Source organism: Boleophthalmus pectinirostris, unplaced genomic scaffold, assembly GCF_026225935.1.
Source record: "Boleophthalmus pectinirostris isolate CB_2022bp ecotype Guang Dong unplaced genomic scaffold, ASM2622593v1 HiC_scaffold_3, whole genome shotgun sequence".
Lineage (NCBI taxonomy): Eukaryota > Metazoa > Chordata > Actinopteri > Gobiiformes > Gobiidae > Boleophthalmus > Boleophthalmus pectinirostris.
In genome coordinates this window covers 21972692-21992978 of record NW_026571299.1, presented here as the reverse complement: position 1 = coordinate 21992978, position 20287 = coordinate 21972692, and the positions used below count along the sequence as shown (strand labels likewise).

General features: G+C 37.5%; 1 protein-coding gene and 1 long non-coding RNA gene across 2 annotated transcripts; one reads left to right on the top strand and one right to left on the bottom strand.

Annotated features, from left to right (window-relative positions):
* Positions 1 to 5110: 5110 nt before the first annotated feature.
* On the bottom strand, positions 5111 to 15504 carry tpra1 (transmembrane protein, adipocyte asscociated 1). Its single transcript, XM_020930965.2, has 11 exons — positions 15349 to 15504; positions 13257 to 13437; positions 11709 to 11841; positions 11519 to 11605; positions 10210 to 10282; positions 10018 to 10097; positions 8424 to 8534; positions 8276 to 8336; positions 7635 to 7737; positions 7476 to 7556; positions 5111 to 6974 (listed from the first exon to the last, which is right to left on the bottom strand). The coding sequence occupies exons 2-11, from the start codon at positions 13424 to 13426 to the stop codon at positions 6719 to 6721; spliced, it is 1155 nt and encodes a 384-aa protein (XP_020786624.1). The 5' UTR covers positions 13427 to 13437; positions 15349 to 15504; the 3' UTR covers positions 5111 to 6718.
* Positions 15505 to 15725: 221 nt separating this feature from the next.
* Positions 15726 to 16292, top strand: LOC129411017 (uncharacterized). Its single transcript, XR_008633098.1, has 2 exons — positions 15726 to 16012; positions 16112 to 16292. It is a non-coding gene; the product is annotated as an uncharacterized LOC129411017 (long non-coding RNA).
* Positions 16293 to 20287: the final 3995 nt, after the last annotated feature.

Sequence of the window (20287 nt, the reverse complement as noted above, 5' to 3'; positions counted from 1 at the left end):
TATTTTAAGACACAAACTTTACAGTGATTAAAGTAATTACCCATTTACTCTGAAATGGTTAATACAAATGTAACCAGATGAAAAATGGGCTACATGTGAAAAATTGTAGATTGTAATGTAAATCCTGTTCATTTTTTTTGTTTGTTCACTGTGATACCTGTATTCCCCACACGGTGGCGCTGTATGGCTTTATGCAAACGTTGAAAGATGACAGTCTCGAGCACTTGCGGTTGAGAAAGCATCAGAAGGGTTTTATGTTTTGCTGGAGAAAGATCCGTTTAGGCCACAAATGTTCATACTCGACCATATCGACGTGCCACTGCTGTTCTGTGTGGATGTTTTGTGTACCGTTATTTTAGTGATAACGCTGTAATAACGCCCGTTGGTTCTGTTTCTGAACTAGTGAAGAGAAAGAGAAATAAAGAACCCCAACATTTGAAGTACGGTGCTCTATAACCCTGGCTTCACATGTTAGCCTCAGCATAATTGCCTGCGTCATTTTTTTTGGCCAAATAGAGACATCTGTGTAACTCTACTCTCCTACCTCTGCTGCATCACTCTGTCTTACTGCCTTTGTCCTCAGCCTCTCAGAACTTTTGTAAGAGTCTAAAATCACTTTCTGCCCGAGTCATCTCTTTGACTTGGGCATTTTTGTCACTACAAACAAAGATGACGGACCACATGAGAAAGAGGCCTCAGCTGATCACAAACGAAGCATTAGCTCTTCTCTTTGAGTCATTTGGGGGGCTAGTTCATATTTCTTCAACTTTGTAGACAGTAAATGTACTTTCAGTCAATCAAAGGGGTTAGGAACTGTGTGATTAAACTTTTAATCACATTTCTGCGACAAGGTGTGATGAAGTGTAAAGAGATTTGTTTTGACTAGAAATAAGAGAAGTATTCTTGATAAGATTTGGAGGTTTTGCAGTGAACCTGTTTATTTACCATGGTTTTATATTATATTTGATATACCGTATTTTCCGCACTATTAGGCGCTCTGGATTATAAAACGCACTGTCATTAAATGGTCTATTTTCGAACTTTTTTCACAAATAAACCGTGTGGGACTTTAAAGGAAACACAACAGTTAGATGGGTTAGTGGCTTTGTTTGTTTGTGGCGTTCATGGTGATTCTGGGCTTTGTTTGTGGTGTGTAGGGAGGGTGCTGTCTGGGATCGCTGGATTGTCGGCGTGTTCGCAGTGACTCAGTTGTTCAGTTGTGTTTAGAAGTGGCACATTGCACTTGCTTTTTCGGTTCGTTCCTCCGTTCCGTTCCTCGTCGGCGTGGAGTGATGAGTGTGTCTGTGGGTGTTTTGCTGTGTGGTCGCTGTCTGCTCCGTGTGTGTTTGTGTGTTCTGAGGGTGGTGCGGCTTTGTATTTTACTGAAGTCGTGCTGGGACACCCGAGTGAATTCATGTACAGGGCGCTCTGGATTGTGGGGCGCGGTCATTTTTTGATGGGGTTGGAGGCTTAAGAGCGCGTCCTATAATGCAGAAAATATGGTACTTTTAGAAAAAATTGTCAATCACAAGAAACCAAAAGTCACTGAAAATTTCACAACTGCATAAAGCATAAAGGTGAACTATGCAACTTTTAGCAGTCTAAGCAGGGACTTCCCTTTCCACACCCACTTCCTCCAGCTCTTCCGGGGGGACCCCAAGGCCTTCCCAGATGTCATCCCAGCCGAGAGACATAGTCCCTCCAGTGTGTCCTGGGTCTTCCCCGGGGCCTCCTCCTGAGGGAGGCGCTCAGGAGACAGATGCCTGAGCCACCTCAGCTGGCTCCTCTCAACATTTGAGACCTTTAGAATTTACTAAAATTGTGAAAATAAATTTTGTTACATTAAAATAGTTAAGGCTGAGGATTAAATGAAGCTTTGTTCCAGTACAAAAAAGCGAATGGTAGTTTTTACATACCTACACTTGAAAACGGGTCAGTTTTGACCCGAACACAATATAAAGGTTCAAGGCTACATGCAATATGGTAAACAAAGCATATATAGAGAGATTTTAAAAATGCATTTAAGATTATAACAAATACATCTGGACAATACAGACAATTGTCCAGATGCTTCAGTGTCTGGACAATGGACCCTATTTAAGTTTTTCAAGCATAACTATGTATAAAATGTATATTATAGTTTAATTGAATCTTATAAAGACATACAATAACACAAAGTACATAGAATGCAAATACAATACAGTAATTACAAAATGTAATCACTACATTGTGCATTATTATAAGACTGTGTAAAACTAACTTAAAGCTTATTTCATTCATTCTTTCTTTAGAATCATATGTATGGTATTTGACAATTAGTATTTAAAGAAGTGATTTAAGATTGTAACAAGTACTACATCTGGATCATGCACATAATGAACTTCAGTATGAACAGTGTGAATTGAAGTCAACTGAAGTAATATTGGTACCACAAGGTCATGGTCATTAAATGTACTACCTAGAAATGACATGAACAAGGGCTTTGTCTGAACCAAAGAGACGTGTACAAAAGGATGTCGGAGGTAAAGATGGTTTATTGGAATAAACTGACAACATCAAATTCTGAAACAGGATCAAAGAGTAAAACTGGAAACTGCAGCTGTGATTACAACAGGTTAGAAAAACTCAAAACAAATAAGTGGGGGGGGAAAAAACAAACAAACAAACAAAAAACTGACAAAGCAGAGGGTTTCACATTAAAAACATCAATGGACAATTTCTCATCCTGACAGTCCAGGTGGAGCATCAGAATGTCCTGCACAATGTCACGGTGGCACAGGGGTTAGTGCTTTCACCTCACAGCAAGAAGGTCCTGAGTTCAGTTCTGAGATGGTGCGGGGTCTTTCTGTGTGGAGTTTGCATGTTCTTCCTGTGCCTGTGTAGGTTTCCCTTGGTGCTACCATTTTCCCCACCACTAAAAATGCACAATAGGGACTCCCCAGAAAAATGACACTTATCCTCAGGGTGACTATTCTGGTTAAATAAAGGTTAAATGAATAAAATTATTCACATTATTCAATGTTTATATATACATATATATATATATATATATATATATATATATATATATATATATATATATATATACACATATATACATATATATATATACATATATATACATATATATACATTATATATATTATATATATATATATATATATATATATATATATATATATATATATATATATATATATATATATATATATATATATATATATATATATATATTATATGTCGTGGACAAAATTGTTGGTACCACTCTGGAATCGAATGAAACAAGTATCATCACTGAAATAACTTGGAACTGATAAAAGCAATAATGAATACAAATTTACTGAAAATTGTCCAATGAAAATCAAACGTTGCTTTTCACCTGTGGTTAAACAGAATTATTAGAAAAAAACTAAATAAACTTAAGTGGCTAAGAAACAGCTCAATGGCAAGAACAAGGCGCCGCCAATAAACAGTTCGGCCCTGCCAGTGATCAGATCCCAGCAAGAATCATGCACTGGCCAAAGGAGGAGATACAGACCACATGTTAAGACACGAAAGCTCCTGACCATGTGGAGGGTTCATCCCAAACCCAGCACCCTGAGACTGTACACAAGCTGGAAAGAAGGAAGTCGAGGACTAGTGAGTGCGGGAACCACTGTCCAGGATGAAACATCCAAGCTCCATGAGTACATCAAGGCCCCGACAGATGAGGTGCTCAGAGAATGTCTCAGACAGTGGGGTTCAGAGGAAGAGGAGCTGGAGGGACCATCATGTCAGGACAAACCCCTACACAAAGCTGTTTAGTGATTTGAAGGATAAATAATACGCAAGTGTATCTATTTTGCAAAAAGCAAACTGTGTTAAAGTAAGTGCCATTTTCCATCTCAACACTAGAGCATTGGTTATTTGCCGATACTTAAAGGTGCACTATGTAACATTTCTGGTGGTATGGCTTTATTTCCATGGAGACTAGAAGGTAGCACCACCAGGCCAAGTTACAGGTCAAGATCCATGAGTCATGGATGCTTATAATAAGAATGCAGGTTTTTAATGTAGAATTGGATGCTATGTAGAGCATTTGAGGCAAAGCAGTATCCCATACCACAAAAGTTGCATAGTGCACCTTTAAAGCCAAAGTATCGATATTGGTATCGGGACTGAAAAAGCTGGATAGTGCATTCTGAATTCAAAGTAATTTTAAGTCCCTTAAATTGTTCCAAAATTGTAACTTTTGTTAACAACTTGTTTAGATTCAACCTAAGTTTTGTTGTAGTGTCAAAACGAAATCCAAATGTTGTGTACTTCATTGTGTGGAACATTCTTTGCTATTAAATAATAACTGATAATAAATAAGTAAAGGGTGTGCAAACTTCTGCTGAATCATCCCAAATACTGACCCTTTCATTTTTAAGCACTGACCATTCTCCTACAGTCTCACAGACAGTTTTAAAATGTCTTTTCTTGAGTGAAAGACTTTTGATCCAGTCACATTTGTCCCAAAACAAAATATTATGAGATTAAGATGCATTTTTCAACTCTCTTTTGTTTTCATGCTGTGTTTGGTTTCCTTCAAGACTCACTGTTTAAGTGCTTTTCTTCCAAACCTCAAAATCAGCATTTTCATTAGTCATTTTCTCTCCTACTGCAAAAAATTGACAAAGCACACAGATTGGTCACAAAGTTTTGTTGTTGTTTGTTTTTTTTACTTCTACAGAGTCTAGTTGTTACTGCTTGTTTTCTCAATATTTTTGTTGATACAGCATCAGAAAAAGGAAAAAAGTCCTGATCCTGGTTTGGATCTGATTTTGACATATTTACGTCCTGGTTTAGTCCCAAACATTGCAATACTGTAGAGAAAAAAGTCCTTTTGGGCCTCATTTAGATCTGGTTTCTGCTTCTAATTAGGACCTGAATAAGGCTTGGTTTTGTCCTAAAGATCTGGTTGAGACCTGGTTTAGACCCCAGTTTAGACCTGAGTCCTGTTATGGACCTGGTTAGTCTAGACTCTGGTTTATTTAGACATTTAAAATTGTGTTGGTTTAGACCTGATTTGGACCCATTTTACTTTCTGTTGATGCTGTGCATCTTCTCAAGTCAATTTAAAACAAAATTCAATGACACAAACTCTTGCTGCTTTATTGTCTTCTCAATCCAAACTGCATCAAATCACTTTTTTGTCCCCAGATTTTTTTTCAGCCTCTTTCTCAGTGTTGAACATTAGTTCTTCAACAGGCCACAACTGATATTTTGCAGTAAACACTGGGGGGTTCTACATGTATGTCTATGGCTGAATGTTCAGTAGTTACCAAGGAGACACAGTGGACACATTAATAGTCTAAGACTCAAGAAAAAAATCCAACATGGATTTAAAAAACACATTTTTAGGAGCCTGTGATCAATACACGTGTTCATGGTCCTGTTCAGGAGTTTGATTTTCAACAAAAAGGTGAGAGTGTTAGTGCTCAAACTGAACTTGAGTAACAGAGCTTCAGACAGAGCAGTGCCTACAGTTAGCATCACACCAGGGAATGTTGATGGAAACAGCTGCAACATATCAGTAATTAAATTTTATGGTCCAGTTTCTCAAAAAACCAGTCACAATTTCACCTCCAATACTTGTGTCCCCCTTTCTTGTTTTTTAAGCAGCTCCCCTCTATACTGTTCAAAAATGTCCAAAACTATTTCTTAAATACTTGTAGCTTGAGTGTCCAGTTGTATTCTCGATGAATATACAATTCCAAATTCCAAATCCTTCTGATAATATTTCAACGTTTCTCTTGTCTTTAGGTGTTGACAGGTCTTCAGCAAGCCTTTATACTGTTTAGAAAAGTTCCAACTTTTTTAGGGTTTATTTGTTGTTTTTTTGTTGTTTATTTGTTCTCTATCATTTCAAAATCAGCTGGGTCAGCTGCATTCTCAATAAAACCACAATTTCAAATCTCAAATCCTTTTCACAAAATTTTAAGTCACAGGTCACCAATAACCCTTATTTCCTGAACTCTTAAGGTACACTTTATTGTCTCTGTGGGGAAATGTGTCCTCAGCGCTTAACCCAGCCTTCAGTGCCTCTATATTAATACTGCATTTGACCCATTCTTCAGTGTCTCTGAAGACACGGTTTCTCCTGCTGTATTCTCTGTAAAACAACATCTTCAAAATTCCAATCCTTCTCACAAAATTTCAAAGTTTCTCTCACTAGTTTTCAGGCGTTCAGGGGTCTGTAGTGGTCCACAGCACTGTCTAGTGCCTTCTCAATAATTACAAAATCCATTCACCCATTTTCCTCAATTTCCAAACTACTCTTGCAGCTTTAGGGTCCAGCTGAATTCTGAATAAAACCACAATTTCAAATCCTTTTGGAAATATTTCAAAGTTTCTCTTGCTTGTTTTCAGACATTGAGATTACAGCAATCCATAATATTGATCAAGAACAACTTTTTAAGCAGTTTTTTTTCAATGTCTTCTCGATCATTTCAAAATCCATTCACAAATTTTCCCCCAATTTTCAAAACTACAATGTTGTCCAGTTGTTGTGGCTTTTCCGTTGATCAAAACTAAATCCATTCACATTTTTTTCCCATATATTTGAGTCCCCATCTCCCTTGTTTTTAAGCAGCAACCTTCTACACTGTTTAGAAATGTCCAGTTGGATTCTCAGTAAAAACATCATTTCAAATCCCATATCCATTTTCCAATATTCTTGTTCTTCTCTCCGTTTTCACACATTGATTGGTCTCCACCGGTCTTCCACGCTGCTGCCATAGGGTCCAGAGACCACGTCATCAAGATAGGCCCCTGCCCCCTGGCCTCTGCCCAGAGACGAGGCATCAATCTGGGTGGAGGAGTAGTACAGGCCCTGGTCTAGAACATCACGTCTGTGGATGTGAGAGCCCAGAGTGGGTGGGAGGTGCACATCGCTCTCCTCTGGTTCATCGATTTGGGACTTATAGGAGAACAGGATCTTTGGCTCAGAGCTGAGGGATAAGACAGACAGAAAGAAAGAGTTTAAGGGAGGGTTTCAACCATGTTATGTTCCCTCATCAAAAACATGCCTGAAGAGGTTTGAGATGTCATCCATGCATGTTTGAGTAATAAAGCAATCTGTCCTGGGCCCTATTCTACCTGTCTGCTCTATAGTTATAATCTACAACACATGGATAATTAGGTGAGCTTTTTTTTTTTTTTTTTTTTTTATATTTATATCAAAATGACCACATGACGCTGCCGAAGCCTATGCACATCACACATTAAAACAATAAAACTGGAAAACTAAGTAGATCACAGTGGGCAGTCTTGAGCAGCAATCAGCAATCTTAAAAAGAAGTGATAAAAAAGATCGCTCAAACATGCACCAGTCACTCCAAATACAACTTCAGAGGGTCAGTAAGATGGAACTATAATATGGTTAAAATTTCTAAAAAGTCGATATTGTAGAACAGGTCTGCTTTAAAGAAAAGATTTGATAGAAGACTCACCCGAAGAATCCTTTGAGGAAAGTGATATAAATGAGAGGAGAAAAAGCCGAGAAGTACAGGAATGTGGTGAGGTCCACACAGCTGCACAGACACAAGAGACAGATGATTAGAGGTGACATTTAAAACTATAATAAAATAATGATATTGTAAAGTTCAAACCAGAGTCCCTGGATGACCCCCGCACACAGTAGAGCACTGCCCACCCCCTGGACCAGGTTGAGCAGAGACAGGATCAGTGCGTACACGTAAAAACTGCGCTTCGCTGGAGAGAGGAGAGACCGTTAAACAGAAATCATTCTCACAGATTTGATTCATATGCACAAGTTTAAAACTTACAGAAGTACAAATTATTTGGTTGGATGATAATTGTGATTATTCTTGTCACAATATATTTTTTTAAGAATTAAATAAATAAAAAATAAAAACAGTTGTCAGTAATTGTGAATAATCATAAAATTGTAGCACTGATATTTGATATCGTAACATCCTTATATTTTTGTAAATGAAGGGAAATTATTTGACTTCATATTTGTCATATAGTCTAAAAATATTTTTTTTGTTTCACTGCAGATTTTGTTCATTTGAATATCTCTAAATTATATTGTAATAGGTAACCCAATGTTAAGAGCCTCTTCAACTGTACGTAGTTTTTTATTAATCAAACATAAATAGCAAAGAAATATTATTTCTCAACAGAACTAACCTTGATTCTAACTGGATCAATATCTTCAACTAATTTGTTTTCCCAACCAAAATAAATAAAATAAATAAAAGTCATGATGACAAAACTTGTTGCTCACATGGCAGCGATATCCGTTCTCTGATTGGAGTTTTGGGCAGAATTACTATTAAAGAGTAAACCTAAAACAAAATCAAAAAATCACATTAATAACCCATGTGTCTGGACTAGTTTGGCCTGTGCTTCTTGCTGTAGACTTTGTCACTGACCAGGAAGAAAAAGCAGGAGCTGGCCAACCAAAAGTGGCGTCCTCCGTGTCCATAGATGTTGAAGTCCTCAGCAGAGAGATGGCTGTCCGGGTACAGGATCTCCAGAGCACCCTGAAGGTAAGGGGAAAAAGGCCAAGTCTCATAAGCCAAACGTAAGGATTTACAAGTCACAGATAAACTAAGGGTAAACTTTATTTTACCATTGTTCAGTTTCTCCAGGTTAAACCATAGACTGATTATATTAGTGTCAACGCGTCGACAAGTGTTGAGCTCAGCAAGTAACACCTGTGTCGAGCTGTATGTATTGCTTCAAGAAAAGTCACATGACCGACTTAATATACTACGTCATTCTGTGTGGCTCGTGTCCACAGTTCTATGCTCGTGTCAGGAATGCTGAGGCAGCTCAAATCTTCGGCTCAAATCTGTCGCAGTGTCTCAGTTCATCACTACAGAACCAGAGAAACAGAAGATGGGCCTGTTCTGTGTGGGCACAGTTTTCATTAGTCCCAAATTCTATTTACTGAAATAACTATATTATTTTACTATAATTTTCACAACCATTCACCTCGTCATGTGTCACATATATGCTTACTTTATTCTACAATATTCTATTTGCTTTAATAACATGAGATCCCATTACATTGTTGGTCAGTTCTTTCATTTGATGGATATCAGAGTGATGCATCTATCACAAAAGAGTGTTCACATGTCTGAATGAACGAGCCCTGTATTGTGTCTTTGCTTCTGCATAGGGAGAAGTTCATTTTTTACACCACCAGATGGCACTATGGGACACACCAACACAGTGTAGGAAATGTGTTACACACAACTTGAGGCCTTATCTACCCATCACTAGATATAAATGGACATAGCTAACTTGCTAGTCTCCGCATTCCAAACAGGAAGTGAGCATGGGGGTACTTCCGGCTCCATCGACTCTGACTCTATTGGACTTTACATTGAAAAACACTTTCTCTGTAACTACTGCAGTGAGTCTAATCATTTTGGTCTTAAAATGTTCACTCTACAAAATCCTGGTGCTTATTTTGCTAATTTAGTTTCAGTAAACAAATTCCTATTCCTAATCTGGAACTTGGTTCCAGATTCACCTCTATAAGCCTTGACTGGAGCCGAATGCTATGGATGACGTTATTTAGTTTATTTCTGAGACAGGGACAGTGCGTATTCTACATGAACCTTAACAGGAGAGATGCTTTGTGCCAGGATGTAACACTAGAGCCAATTCCCATCCGTTTTCCCTGGTGCATCTTTTTTTTTTTTTTTTAGGTTTCATGGGGGAATCTGAGTGCCTGGAGGAAACCCACCCAGACACAGAGAGAACAATGCAAACTCCACACAGAAAGACCCAGGTGACCCAGGGATCAAATCCAGAACCTTCTTGTTGTGTTTTATTCTTTTAATCTGCTGTTTTGTACTTTTTCATTGCAACACTAAATGTTCTGCATAGTGGGACAAATAAACAACAGGCAAATTTCAGTTTTGCAAATGCAAAGTATAGAAATAAAAATAAATATTATAGCATTCATTCAAATTGCAATTTAGATTCTAAACACACTGAAAGCCCCTGGCTCACCTGAGTGATGGAATAGGCCAGAGCCAGAACTGCAGTGATGCCCAGAACACGCTTTATACTCGACTTACTCTCCAGATGACCTGAGAAATGGACAGGGATATACAAATATACACAGAGATTATCACAGAGATACTGGCAACGTTTAACAAAGCATGAGTAAAATCTTTATTAATCATAAGAATTGAAGTTTACCAAAAGCCAGTCCGAAGATGACGACGCTGAGCTCGATCGCCAAAAGGAAGAAACGCGTGATCTCCCACAAAACCTCAAGAGGGAAAAGAAAATATTCACTTTTATTCAAGTGGAACTAAACACTAAATCCACTTTTTTCACTACTAAACACTGTACAGTATAGGGTGTTTTAATAGTAATATCTACCATTCTTTGTCCTTTTTTTTTTTTTTTTTTTTTTGCAATTTTAGTACAAACTAGATGTACAAACTACATGTCCAGCTTTGCGTGTCTTGGTTCCAGTGGCCACTGCCAATTTCAGGTATGGAGGTCAACAGCCCCGCCCACTTCAAGTTGGCTTCGATTTTGGAAGCAAATTCTCCATTCATTTTTCCCTTTTCTAGAAATTAAAAGGCATCGCATAGGCTAACCATCTACTTGCTTACTAATGTCCAAAATGCTGTTGTTTTTTAGTGCAAAAAACACATTTAAAACTCAAGATTCGGTTAAATAATTGAATACCTTTATAATGTTTATAAAGTTTCAGAAAGTGATTTTGAATAAAATGAGCTGATCAGCCCTGAGCTTTCAAACTTCTTGAAAAGTGTAAGGCTACGTTAATATGATGAGGGTCTGAACAGAAGACACAAAAGTGGCGTCGCACCTTCACTTTTTATTCCACTTTTAGACAAGTGCTTTCAGGAGAAAATCAGTGTGCATACTGTGACGCAAAAGTATGTGGAATTGGATTGGGTATGCATGCCAGGCGGCTAGGTGATGACACTAGGTGGTGATGTATGTGACGTAAACATGTACGTGACATGAGCACATCTGACCAGAGTTTTGCATCTTGGGCAGTGTAGACGGAAACGCTACAGCTGAGCATATCGACTTTTCCACTCTGGAGGGTGGTTTCAGACTTTTGCGTTTTTAAGTCCCAAAAACGCCGTCACCGTCTAAACAAAAAGGCACGTCCGATAAAATATTTTGTTGTTTTAACCTGCAAGGGTTCATGAGAAATTTACTTCTGCAACCAGGGGGTTGGGTAGTCACTGTTGAGCAAAGGACACCTCTGATTGCAGCGAGGTGGGAAGGCTAAAGGGGAAGCGTATGAATTGCGGATACCTTTTTGTTCAGTAACTTGTATCTGTGCACTGCCACCACTGCAGAACATGTGGAACAAAACTATATGTGAATACAGCAGTGGAATGTGAGGAAAAGGCTAAACCAGGAACTAAACAAGGGACTAAACCAGGGGGAAAAAAAATGTGTTGAGAAATAATTAAACTTAAGTTTAAATGTATTGTTTTTTTTGTTTTTGTTTTTTTACCTTATCGATGATGGTGGCAGCGCTCGAGGCGCTGACTGTCATAGAAACAATAGCTCTGGTGATTCCCACTGCAGCAACAACAAAAACCTGGAACAGAAAAAGTTTACTTCTTTAATAATACAAACAATACTACTGACCCTCTCCTCTACATTCTCTGCTCCTCATCAGTACAGAGTAAGTATTTTTTTACCAGTAGGTAGAAAGTGATGAAAATGGGGCTGGAGGTGACTCGGATCTTGGCTCTGGCCGAGGGCAATTTCCACATCAGGAACATGAAGAAGGCCACATTTGGGACCAAAAGCAGCAGGTCCCAGTAACGAACCCTACAGACAGAGAGCAGTGTTGAATTAAGTTTGCATACAAACTATTGAGTCTGTTAAAGGAGTCATATCATGCTTTTAATTGCATTTATAAACCAGCAAATCATTTATATAGGCTCTGAATAAAGTTTAACAGCCATGTTTTGGTCTAATTTGCCTTTTATTGTAACCCAGTTGATCAGTGCAAAAGTGTCATTGACAGTTACAGAAATCGTTTGTTTGCAGAGTTCACCTCAAAAGGTTGTGTAATAAAATATAAAGTTAAGGGTACCATCATTTTTGTCTAGGCCAGTTTCATTATTTTGTTTTTTCTTATAATTCTGTTAGACCACAGGTAAAAAGCAATGTTTTGATTTTTGTTGAACAATTTTCAATACATTTTTTATCTATTATTGTTTTATCAGTTTCATGTTATTTCAGTGATTATTGTTGATTTTTCTTTCATTGCCAGAGGGAACCAACAATTTTGTCCACAAATGTATAGTACAAATAATAATAATAATATTGCATCAGTTTTATATAGCCCTTTTTTGGACACTCAAAGATGCTTAACAGATCATAATTCAGTCACTCCATACCCGGTGGTGATAAACTAATATTGTAGCCCGAGCTGCTCTGGGGCAGACTGACGGCTGACTAAATATTCTAAATACAATATATAGAAGTCACACTGCAAGCACACACAAAATCAGGATAAATATTAAAACTATAAATAAGACACTGCACACAAAAACTCTATATAAATACTGTTTTATAAATAGAAAAGTAATTACTGCATACAAACTCACCATAAATACTGTAATAGAAATATAAGTCACTGCACACAAAAGAGCTATATAAACATTGTAAAATAAAAAAGTCACATTTATTGAGCTTAGCAAGGTCAGTAGTTCTTATTGCACATTCATTGTAACTTTTTTTCTTCTGCTTCATGCCTTGGTGCTAGAGCTGTCTGGGTCAGAAGGTGGGTGTTGTCCTGCTGTTTTGTGTGGTCCCCAAGATACAGCAGGATTGTCAAGATGCAGACTCACACGAGACTAAGGTTGTATTAAAAAAAAAAAATCTGATAGAAATCTATACTTAAACTAGTATCAAAACTAAGATACTCATTTTGAGCAGGTGTCAATACTTTAAAAATCCCATTCACAGGACAGAAATGAACCGTTCCTGATTAGCTTTAGAATCATACTGAGTTGTATCGACACAGACTAGTATACGCCCATAGACCACTATGAAATCACCACTATGGACCACGGAGGGATTACACACATAAGGACACACAGTAATATAAAAGAAAGTACTACCATTTAATGGTGAAAACCACATTCTATTTTCTAAAGAGGTTAAATTTTTTTTGTTATCGTCATGGTATACACGTATATTGAGTATGGATTCCTTCTTCCTGTCAGTATTTTTACCTGGACTGGCCGATGTCCTCGTAGAGCAGCTGGAGGCAGCGGTGAGGTTTGGAGATATTGCTCTGTGTGTCCGGCTGCAACGTGGGAAATACAGAGGAGTTTGGTAACCACGGCAATGTGCTGCCATTGTAGTGAGCAAATCTGACCACCGCCGTAACCGTGGGCAACATGATGTCATCACCTGAGGGACAAACATTATCAGTTTAGGATGTTTGAAGAAATTAAAGATGCACTATGTAATTTTTCAAGTGGAGGATCACAAACCCCCTTATTTCCATTCACATTATTTGCCTGTAATGTGCCACAGTAGAGTATTAAACATATCTATCTCCATGGAGAGGAGCAAGTGACAACACACAAAACCTTTTTCCCCCCAAAAAACATCCGTGATTAAATAAATGTGAGATAGATACATTCATAGATAAGCTTAACGCTATACTCCATGGAGACACAGGTGGTGGCCCCTCACCCAGAAAAAGCTACATTGTGCACCTTTAATACAAATCAAGTTTAGAATTTCAAAGACAGTTCAATAAGCACCATTACCAGACAGGAGAGCACCTGACGGACAGGCTATTGTCCCTGTCCTGCTCCACGAACACACTCTGGAAGTCACTTGTTCCACACACCATACGGCTAAACAATGCTTCACTATAAATGATGAATTGCTGCTACTTATGATTATGATGCTTAATTGTTGTTGCCGAAAAATGAATTTCCTTCAAGATAAATAAAGTATTTATCTATCTATCTAATCTGTATTCTTAGGTAATTTCTGATGAAAACTTCTGATAAAGTTTTTCAAAAATGTCAAAGTCCTTCCAACTTCTAATTCTAATTCTAACGAATTAATCAGTATTGTAGTTGTTAAAGTCATAGTTTTAGTAGTAGTAGGATTGTGTGCTACATATTGCATTGTTAACATTAGATTCATAAGAGAGTGGAGTGAATGAATAACGCAGGAAATTGTATGACTTTGAACCTCTGAAAAAGTGCTATATAAGACAAAATTATTATAAAGGAATAGAATATTTTATGATTACTATGTAATAATAGGGATGTAAAGATATTATGATATGATATGCATCTCACAGTACAATATTTATTGTGATATTTTGAAGAGGCTGATATAATTATAGATAGGACACTTTTTTGCTTTTAAAATACCTTGACAAGATTTTGGTGTGAATTATTTCCATCATAATCCCAAGAATTCAAATAAAAAACTTATTTCTTTGTGTTGTCTGCATTGAAATGAATCAGTGAATGAACAGTTCCCTATTTATAAGCTGTTGCTACTATTAAAAAAAATGCATTTAAGCAAAGAAACTTGTAATATGATATACTGTGACAGCACACAAAATTATTGTGAGACTTTTGACGATACGATATCACGATATTTCTCTTACTGTTACAAACCTATGTAATAATACTGAGATCTTTAGTTTTAATGCTAAACCAGCTAAACGTTCCTTTTCTATTCACAGGGGAATGACTATTAAAACCCCAATAATCCACCAGTGGAGGCACAAATCATTTTCCATTCAATTTGTGAAGTATAAATGTCACTTACTGCCCATATTTACTCTTTAAACAGACATTTTGGACCAGTGTAGTCTCTTTTATAAGTACACAAGTACAGTTCAGGTTGTTTTTAGACTATTGGGGAGAATTTGTGTCTCTTGTATTAATGGGGAACACTGCATAATAGTTCAGACATATTCACAAATCTTCAATAAAGCAAAACATGGCTTTAGAATATAAATAAAAGAAAACTATTGTACTGAACTTTTGACAGAAGAGGACTGGAGGTAGCATTAGCCGATGAATACCAACAGTAGCCACCTGACCCTCGTCTTATCACGTTATGTAATCTAAATATTGATTTTACTTGACACAAAGCAAATCATAACTAGTATATTATCAACGTTTCATCAGAATAATGGCTTCATATGACAGATAATAAACAACACGATAAATAAAACCAGTTTATTGAAGTTAGCATAACACAGACTGTATGGCATAACCTGACATTCTGCGTGGAAAGGCGGTAAATAAAGAGGAAATTAACAGATAAAGAGACAGATCTTACCTGTTCGGGGGAGGCGTGTTTAAACGGGTTTAGAGAGGTTAAATCAGGGGCTCATTCGGACAAAGAGCAGACAATTCGCAGCAGAAAAATGTCCTGTTCATGTTTTCGTTTCGTAGATTTCCCCGTGATCAGCTGACAACAAGCACACATCCCGCGAGACTTCATAGATCACGCGGAAACACACGAGAACATAAAAAATAATAATATATATATTTTTTAAGTAATTAAATTGAGTACAAATTTGCTTGCTCTACCACATCTGCAAATATCCCGTTGTTGTGTAAATAGAAACTTCACTTCAGACACTTTGAATTTGCTCGACACAATGCCCGGAAGTGCAAGCAGACATCCCGCGAGACTTCACAGATCACGCGGAACAGACACAGGGCATGGAATGAGTCTCAAAACTTTCTAATGGTTACAATAAAAGAACAAATGTTCAACAGTTTCTATTTCACTGTTACATGTTAAATGTGCAGTTATTGGTCTCCATATTAAAACGCTTTTTTCAACAATTCATTGCAGGGGTAAATATCATTTTAAATTTTAAAATTAGTTTCTTTGGCTTTAGGGGAGATTGGAAATGAGAGAAACGCAATCCACCGCCCTGAACGAGCCGACTCAACAGCGCCTCCTGGAACTGGAGTTCTAAGGCAAACATGAGGTAAATTTTGGCGTTGGCAAAGAAATTTGGAACAATAATAGAAAACAATGGGCGCATCTAATTTCTTTTTCATCGCGTTCTTCTCCTTGATTCGAGGAGATGGGTGAGGAAGTCCCAGCCAAAGAGGAGACACAGGGAGGAGAGAAGAGCAGAAGAAAGAGGAGCAGACGAGCACAGGAGCAGAGGAGAGGAACAGAAGAGAGAAAAGCAGAGGAGAGAGGAACAGAAGAAAGGAGAGAGGAGCAGATGAACACAGGAGCAGAGGAGAGGAACAGATGAGCACAGGAGCAGAGGAGAGGAGCAGAAGAGAGAAAAGCAAAGGAGAGAGGAACAGAGGAAAAGAGGAGCAGAAGAGAGAAGAACAGAAGAGAGAGGAACAGAGGAGAGAAGAACAGAGGAGAGCAAGAGAAGAAGAGAGAGAAGCAGAGGAGATGTCCTGGTTCCAGACGGGGGCAAGCAAGACCAGCGCAAAGGACTAGGTCCGAGTGCTTCAGTGCCGTCATCTGTGCGCTGGTTCCGTGTGGGGAAAGTGAGAATGTGCTGTGGACTACAGGTCGGGGCTGCTCCGGTCCTCCGCACTCGACCGCGGCTGGTTCCAAGGTGGTGCAAAGCAAATTATATTTTTGTCCACCCAGGTTTGAAAGAAGACTGATTTTTTTTTTTTTTTTTTTTTTTTTTTTTTTTTTTTTTTACTGTTTAGAAAGTTTTCATGGCTCCATATTGTACTTGTGTGAGGAGAAAAAAATGTTGATAACAAATCTTCCATGCAGTTAGAGCTGCTGATGCAAGTCAGACAATTTGATTGACAGTTTGGTTACATTAAAGTTACATTTCAGTATAAATTGTAGACCTCTGATTTTCTTAAAAATATTACAAGGGATAAAGTACCATAGAGAGTCAATTTTTAAGCACTTCTGAAGTCATTTGATTTTGAAAGTGTAATTTAAAAATTCAAAGTCCTACATCTCTATGTCTCCTTCACTATTAGAGTTTGTTAGAACAGATTTCTTTAGGTGATAGTGGTTGTTTTTCCAGATGAACTTTGTTAAGGTCTTATAACTTTCTCTGGCAGTTGAGTCCTTTACATAGAGTGAGAGCGCAGGATAAACCTGTCTGGAGATACCTACAGGCTTAGTAAACAGTATACATTCAAAAGTAGAAATGTCCCTTTGCAGCCACATCTTTAATATTGTACTGATCATTTAAAATTTTTGCTCTTGTCTACATTTTCTCCACACATCTCCAACACTCTGGCTAACTTAGGAAATGAGGTCCTCTGTCCAAAATTCCGGACTGTCCCTTTAATAGATTTTTTCACAGTGATGTTGCATATGCACACAGGTGGAAATGAGCACTGGTGCTACAACCTGGTACATGCATCTCTCCTGTTAACCTTCATGTTGTGCACTGTCCCTGTCTCAGTAAATAAATAAACTACATATGGAGGTGTCAGGAGTATTGTACAAACACAGTTTTTCACACATAGACTTATTAAGTTTGTCCAGAGGCAACAGAAAACTGCTCGACAAGAAAAATGGCAGAGTCAACCTGATATTTATCTTGTAAAAAAAAATAAGGCATGGTCATCTGCGAGTTGTGTAATTCTAATTTCAAACATTGATACCAAAAATAATTTGACTATTTTTGACATGCAATGAGAGTACAACCAACAAAAAGAGAAATGGGGCGATTAGGCAACGTTTATGAACAGAGCAATGTACGGGAAAGCTGGAGTTGTATGTGGATATTACATAACAGAGCTTTGAGTACTTTTGTATAACATTTTTATATTTGATATGAAATTAGGTCTAAATCCAAACATTTTAAGTATATTGAAGAGAAATTAGTGTTCAACAGTGTCAAATGCCAGAAAAATGATAAGAGCCTCACAGTCTATTAAGGGTCAGACCGTATGAAATCAGCCGCCCTCCCCTATGAGCCATCTCAGATTTGGCTGAAAAAATCTAAATTTCTAATTCTAAAATCACCAAATGAAAGAATCACAAATTTTAGCTCAATCCCTTGAGTCGTTCCTGAGTTATGGCCAGTTGAAATTTTGGGGCCATGTTCACTTTTTCGGAAGCCTTAATTTATAAACATGTTTGAGAGACCAGAACTTCATCAAAAATAGAGCTAGGAAGCTGAACATTTGTATTATTGTAGATTCTGGGTCATAAATTCTGAATTTGTTTTCAAATATTGAGTATCTTTATTAGGGGGACTCACACTCATTTATTTATTTTTTCAATTTTTGAGGTTCAAGATCTATTTACTCCAAGGGCTTTTCATTTCTGTGGATGGTGTGTAGAGTCTCAAATATGATCACAGACCAAATGTCATCTTTTTGGCCCCTTCTTTGGACCCTCGGTTCCCCATGTGGCACAGTTAGATGTTGATCAAATTTTTACCAGAGAAACTTTGGCATATTCTGATTAATTAAAGTAATAAAAACATCTACTATTAACCTTCTTCATTTTAGACAGAAAAATAAGCTGAAAATGAGCTCTCATGGGTCATTTTTGGTGGAGTTTAGGGACTTTTCCACTTGATAGAACGGTTCAGTTACCTTTAAAAGCCTTAAAGACTATTTGCTTGTTATAAAGGGAGACAGTTGGAGATTATTTGTGGTACATTGCTTGGAAAAGTGTCATTAACCCTTAATTCAGAACAATCAGATCCAATACTGATCTCATATTTGAGCGAATGTGTCGGTTGGACATAAATCCTGTTTTAGTTTGTTGAATGATTTCGTGTATATCCCATTTTTGCAAAAATTTGGGCTAGAATTTTATAATCTATGTTTAATAATGCTGCCTGTGACCATGAGAAGGATGCATCTGATTTCTCTTTCCTCACTTCCTTTTCCACCCACTTATCCAGTAAAAAAGCCATTTCAATAACCAACCTATACAAAGACAAAATACATACAGTCTCCCCCAAACACTTGCTGATGCCTATTTCATTTAGTTTCCTTTATTAGGTTTGATCTACCATAATTTATTTTATTTTATGTTTCCATTCTATTTGTTCCACTGTTATGAATGATGGTGAGAGTTCTAACGGGTTAGGGTCTGGTTAGGGTAGGGGTTAGGATTTAGTTTAGGGGTTAAGATAGAGTTAGAGTTTAGTTATGGGTTAGGGTTATATTTTATTTTTAGTTTGCTTTGGAGGTGCATGAGTCACAATGGACTTTGCATAGCTGATAATTCAGTCAATGATTAATAAAGGTTGTATATCCAGGCTGGACTTGGCATCAGTATATGCCCAATTCATGCACTAATTCAACATATTATCTTACTGGTGAGTTTCGGATGACATCATAAAATTCTATCCATGGGTTTGAGAGATGAAAAGACGAAAGGCCGCTCCCGAAGAAATGAACAGTTTAGAATGAAATATTTGATCTTCTGAACGGTCAGCGGTCCTCAAAATATGGAGCTGAAACTAAGGAGTTGGACCTGGCTGGTTCTGCTTCTCTCAAAAATTGCAAAGCTTCACTTCCTGCTCCATTCATTTTGTGTTGGAAATTACCCGAGTCATGCTAAAATGAATCTATATTTAAATATTAGACAGAGGACAGCAAGTTACGGATACATAATCACAGACGGCGTGTTAAGACCTTCACTAGACGAAGCTTCTGTGTTTAGAAAAGCAGGTCTTTGTGTCTTGAAGCTTATGTTGACTGAAATTAAAGGGACAGTTCAGAATTTTGGACATATGGCCTCATTTCCTAGTGAGTCAGAGTACTGTAGACGTGTGGAGACACTTTTTGAAATCTTCCATCCAGTCCTTGTATTTGCAGAGGTCGCTGGTGCTAGACTAGTGCATGTCAATGGTCATAGTTCTCCTGCCACTAAAAACAGTCTTACCGACTCCACAAAACACCCGAAACAAATCTATTATTACACCAGACTGTCCATGTGAATGTCTGTGTGGATAGAATCATTTTAGAAGTAAAACCAACCTTGCATCATGTGGTGGATACCTCTGCCACCACGCCATAGTGTCAGTATTATTTAATTTTCATTATTATTTACATTAAATTAATTACATTACACATAATTTAATTCATTTATTTAGACTTATGTTCTAGTTTGAGTGCACACATTTTAGTTAATATAAGTCTAATTTACTTACACTTGTTATTTTTTTTTTTTTTTTTTTTGAGCCCCGGACCCTGGGAGAGACCATCAGAACTCAGCAAAGGGGGGGAGCACTATTTAGTTTGTTTTACTAAGTTAGTTTGTGTTAAGGTCACGTTATTATCACTTATTA

Excerpts from the sequence above, each read along its gene's own strand:
- tpra1 (XM_020930965.2), bottom strand. The coding sequence starts at position 13,426 with ATGTTGCCCACGGTTACGGCGGTGGTCAGATTTGCTCACTACAATGGC. Across the intron at positions 11,606-11,708 it reads TCATCACTTTCTACCTACTG|GTTTTTGTTGTTGCTGCAGT; the intron begins GTAAAAAAATAC and ends TTTCTGTTCCAG. Across the intron at positions 10,098-10,209 it reads CATCTTCGGACTGGCTTTTG|GTCATCTGGAGAGTAAGTCG; the intron begins GTAAACTTCAAT and ends TCCATTTCTCAG.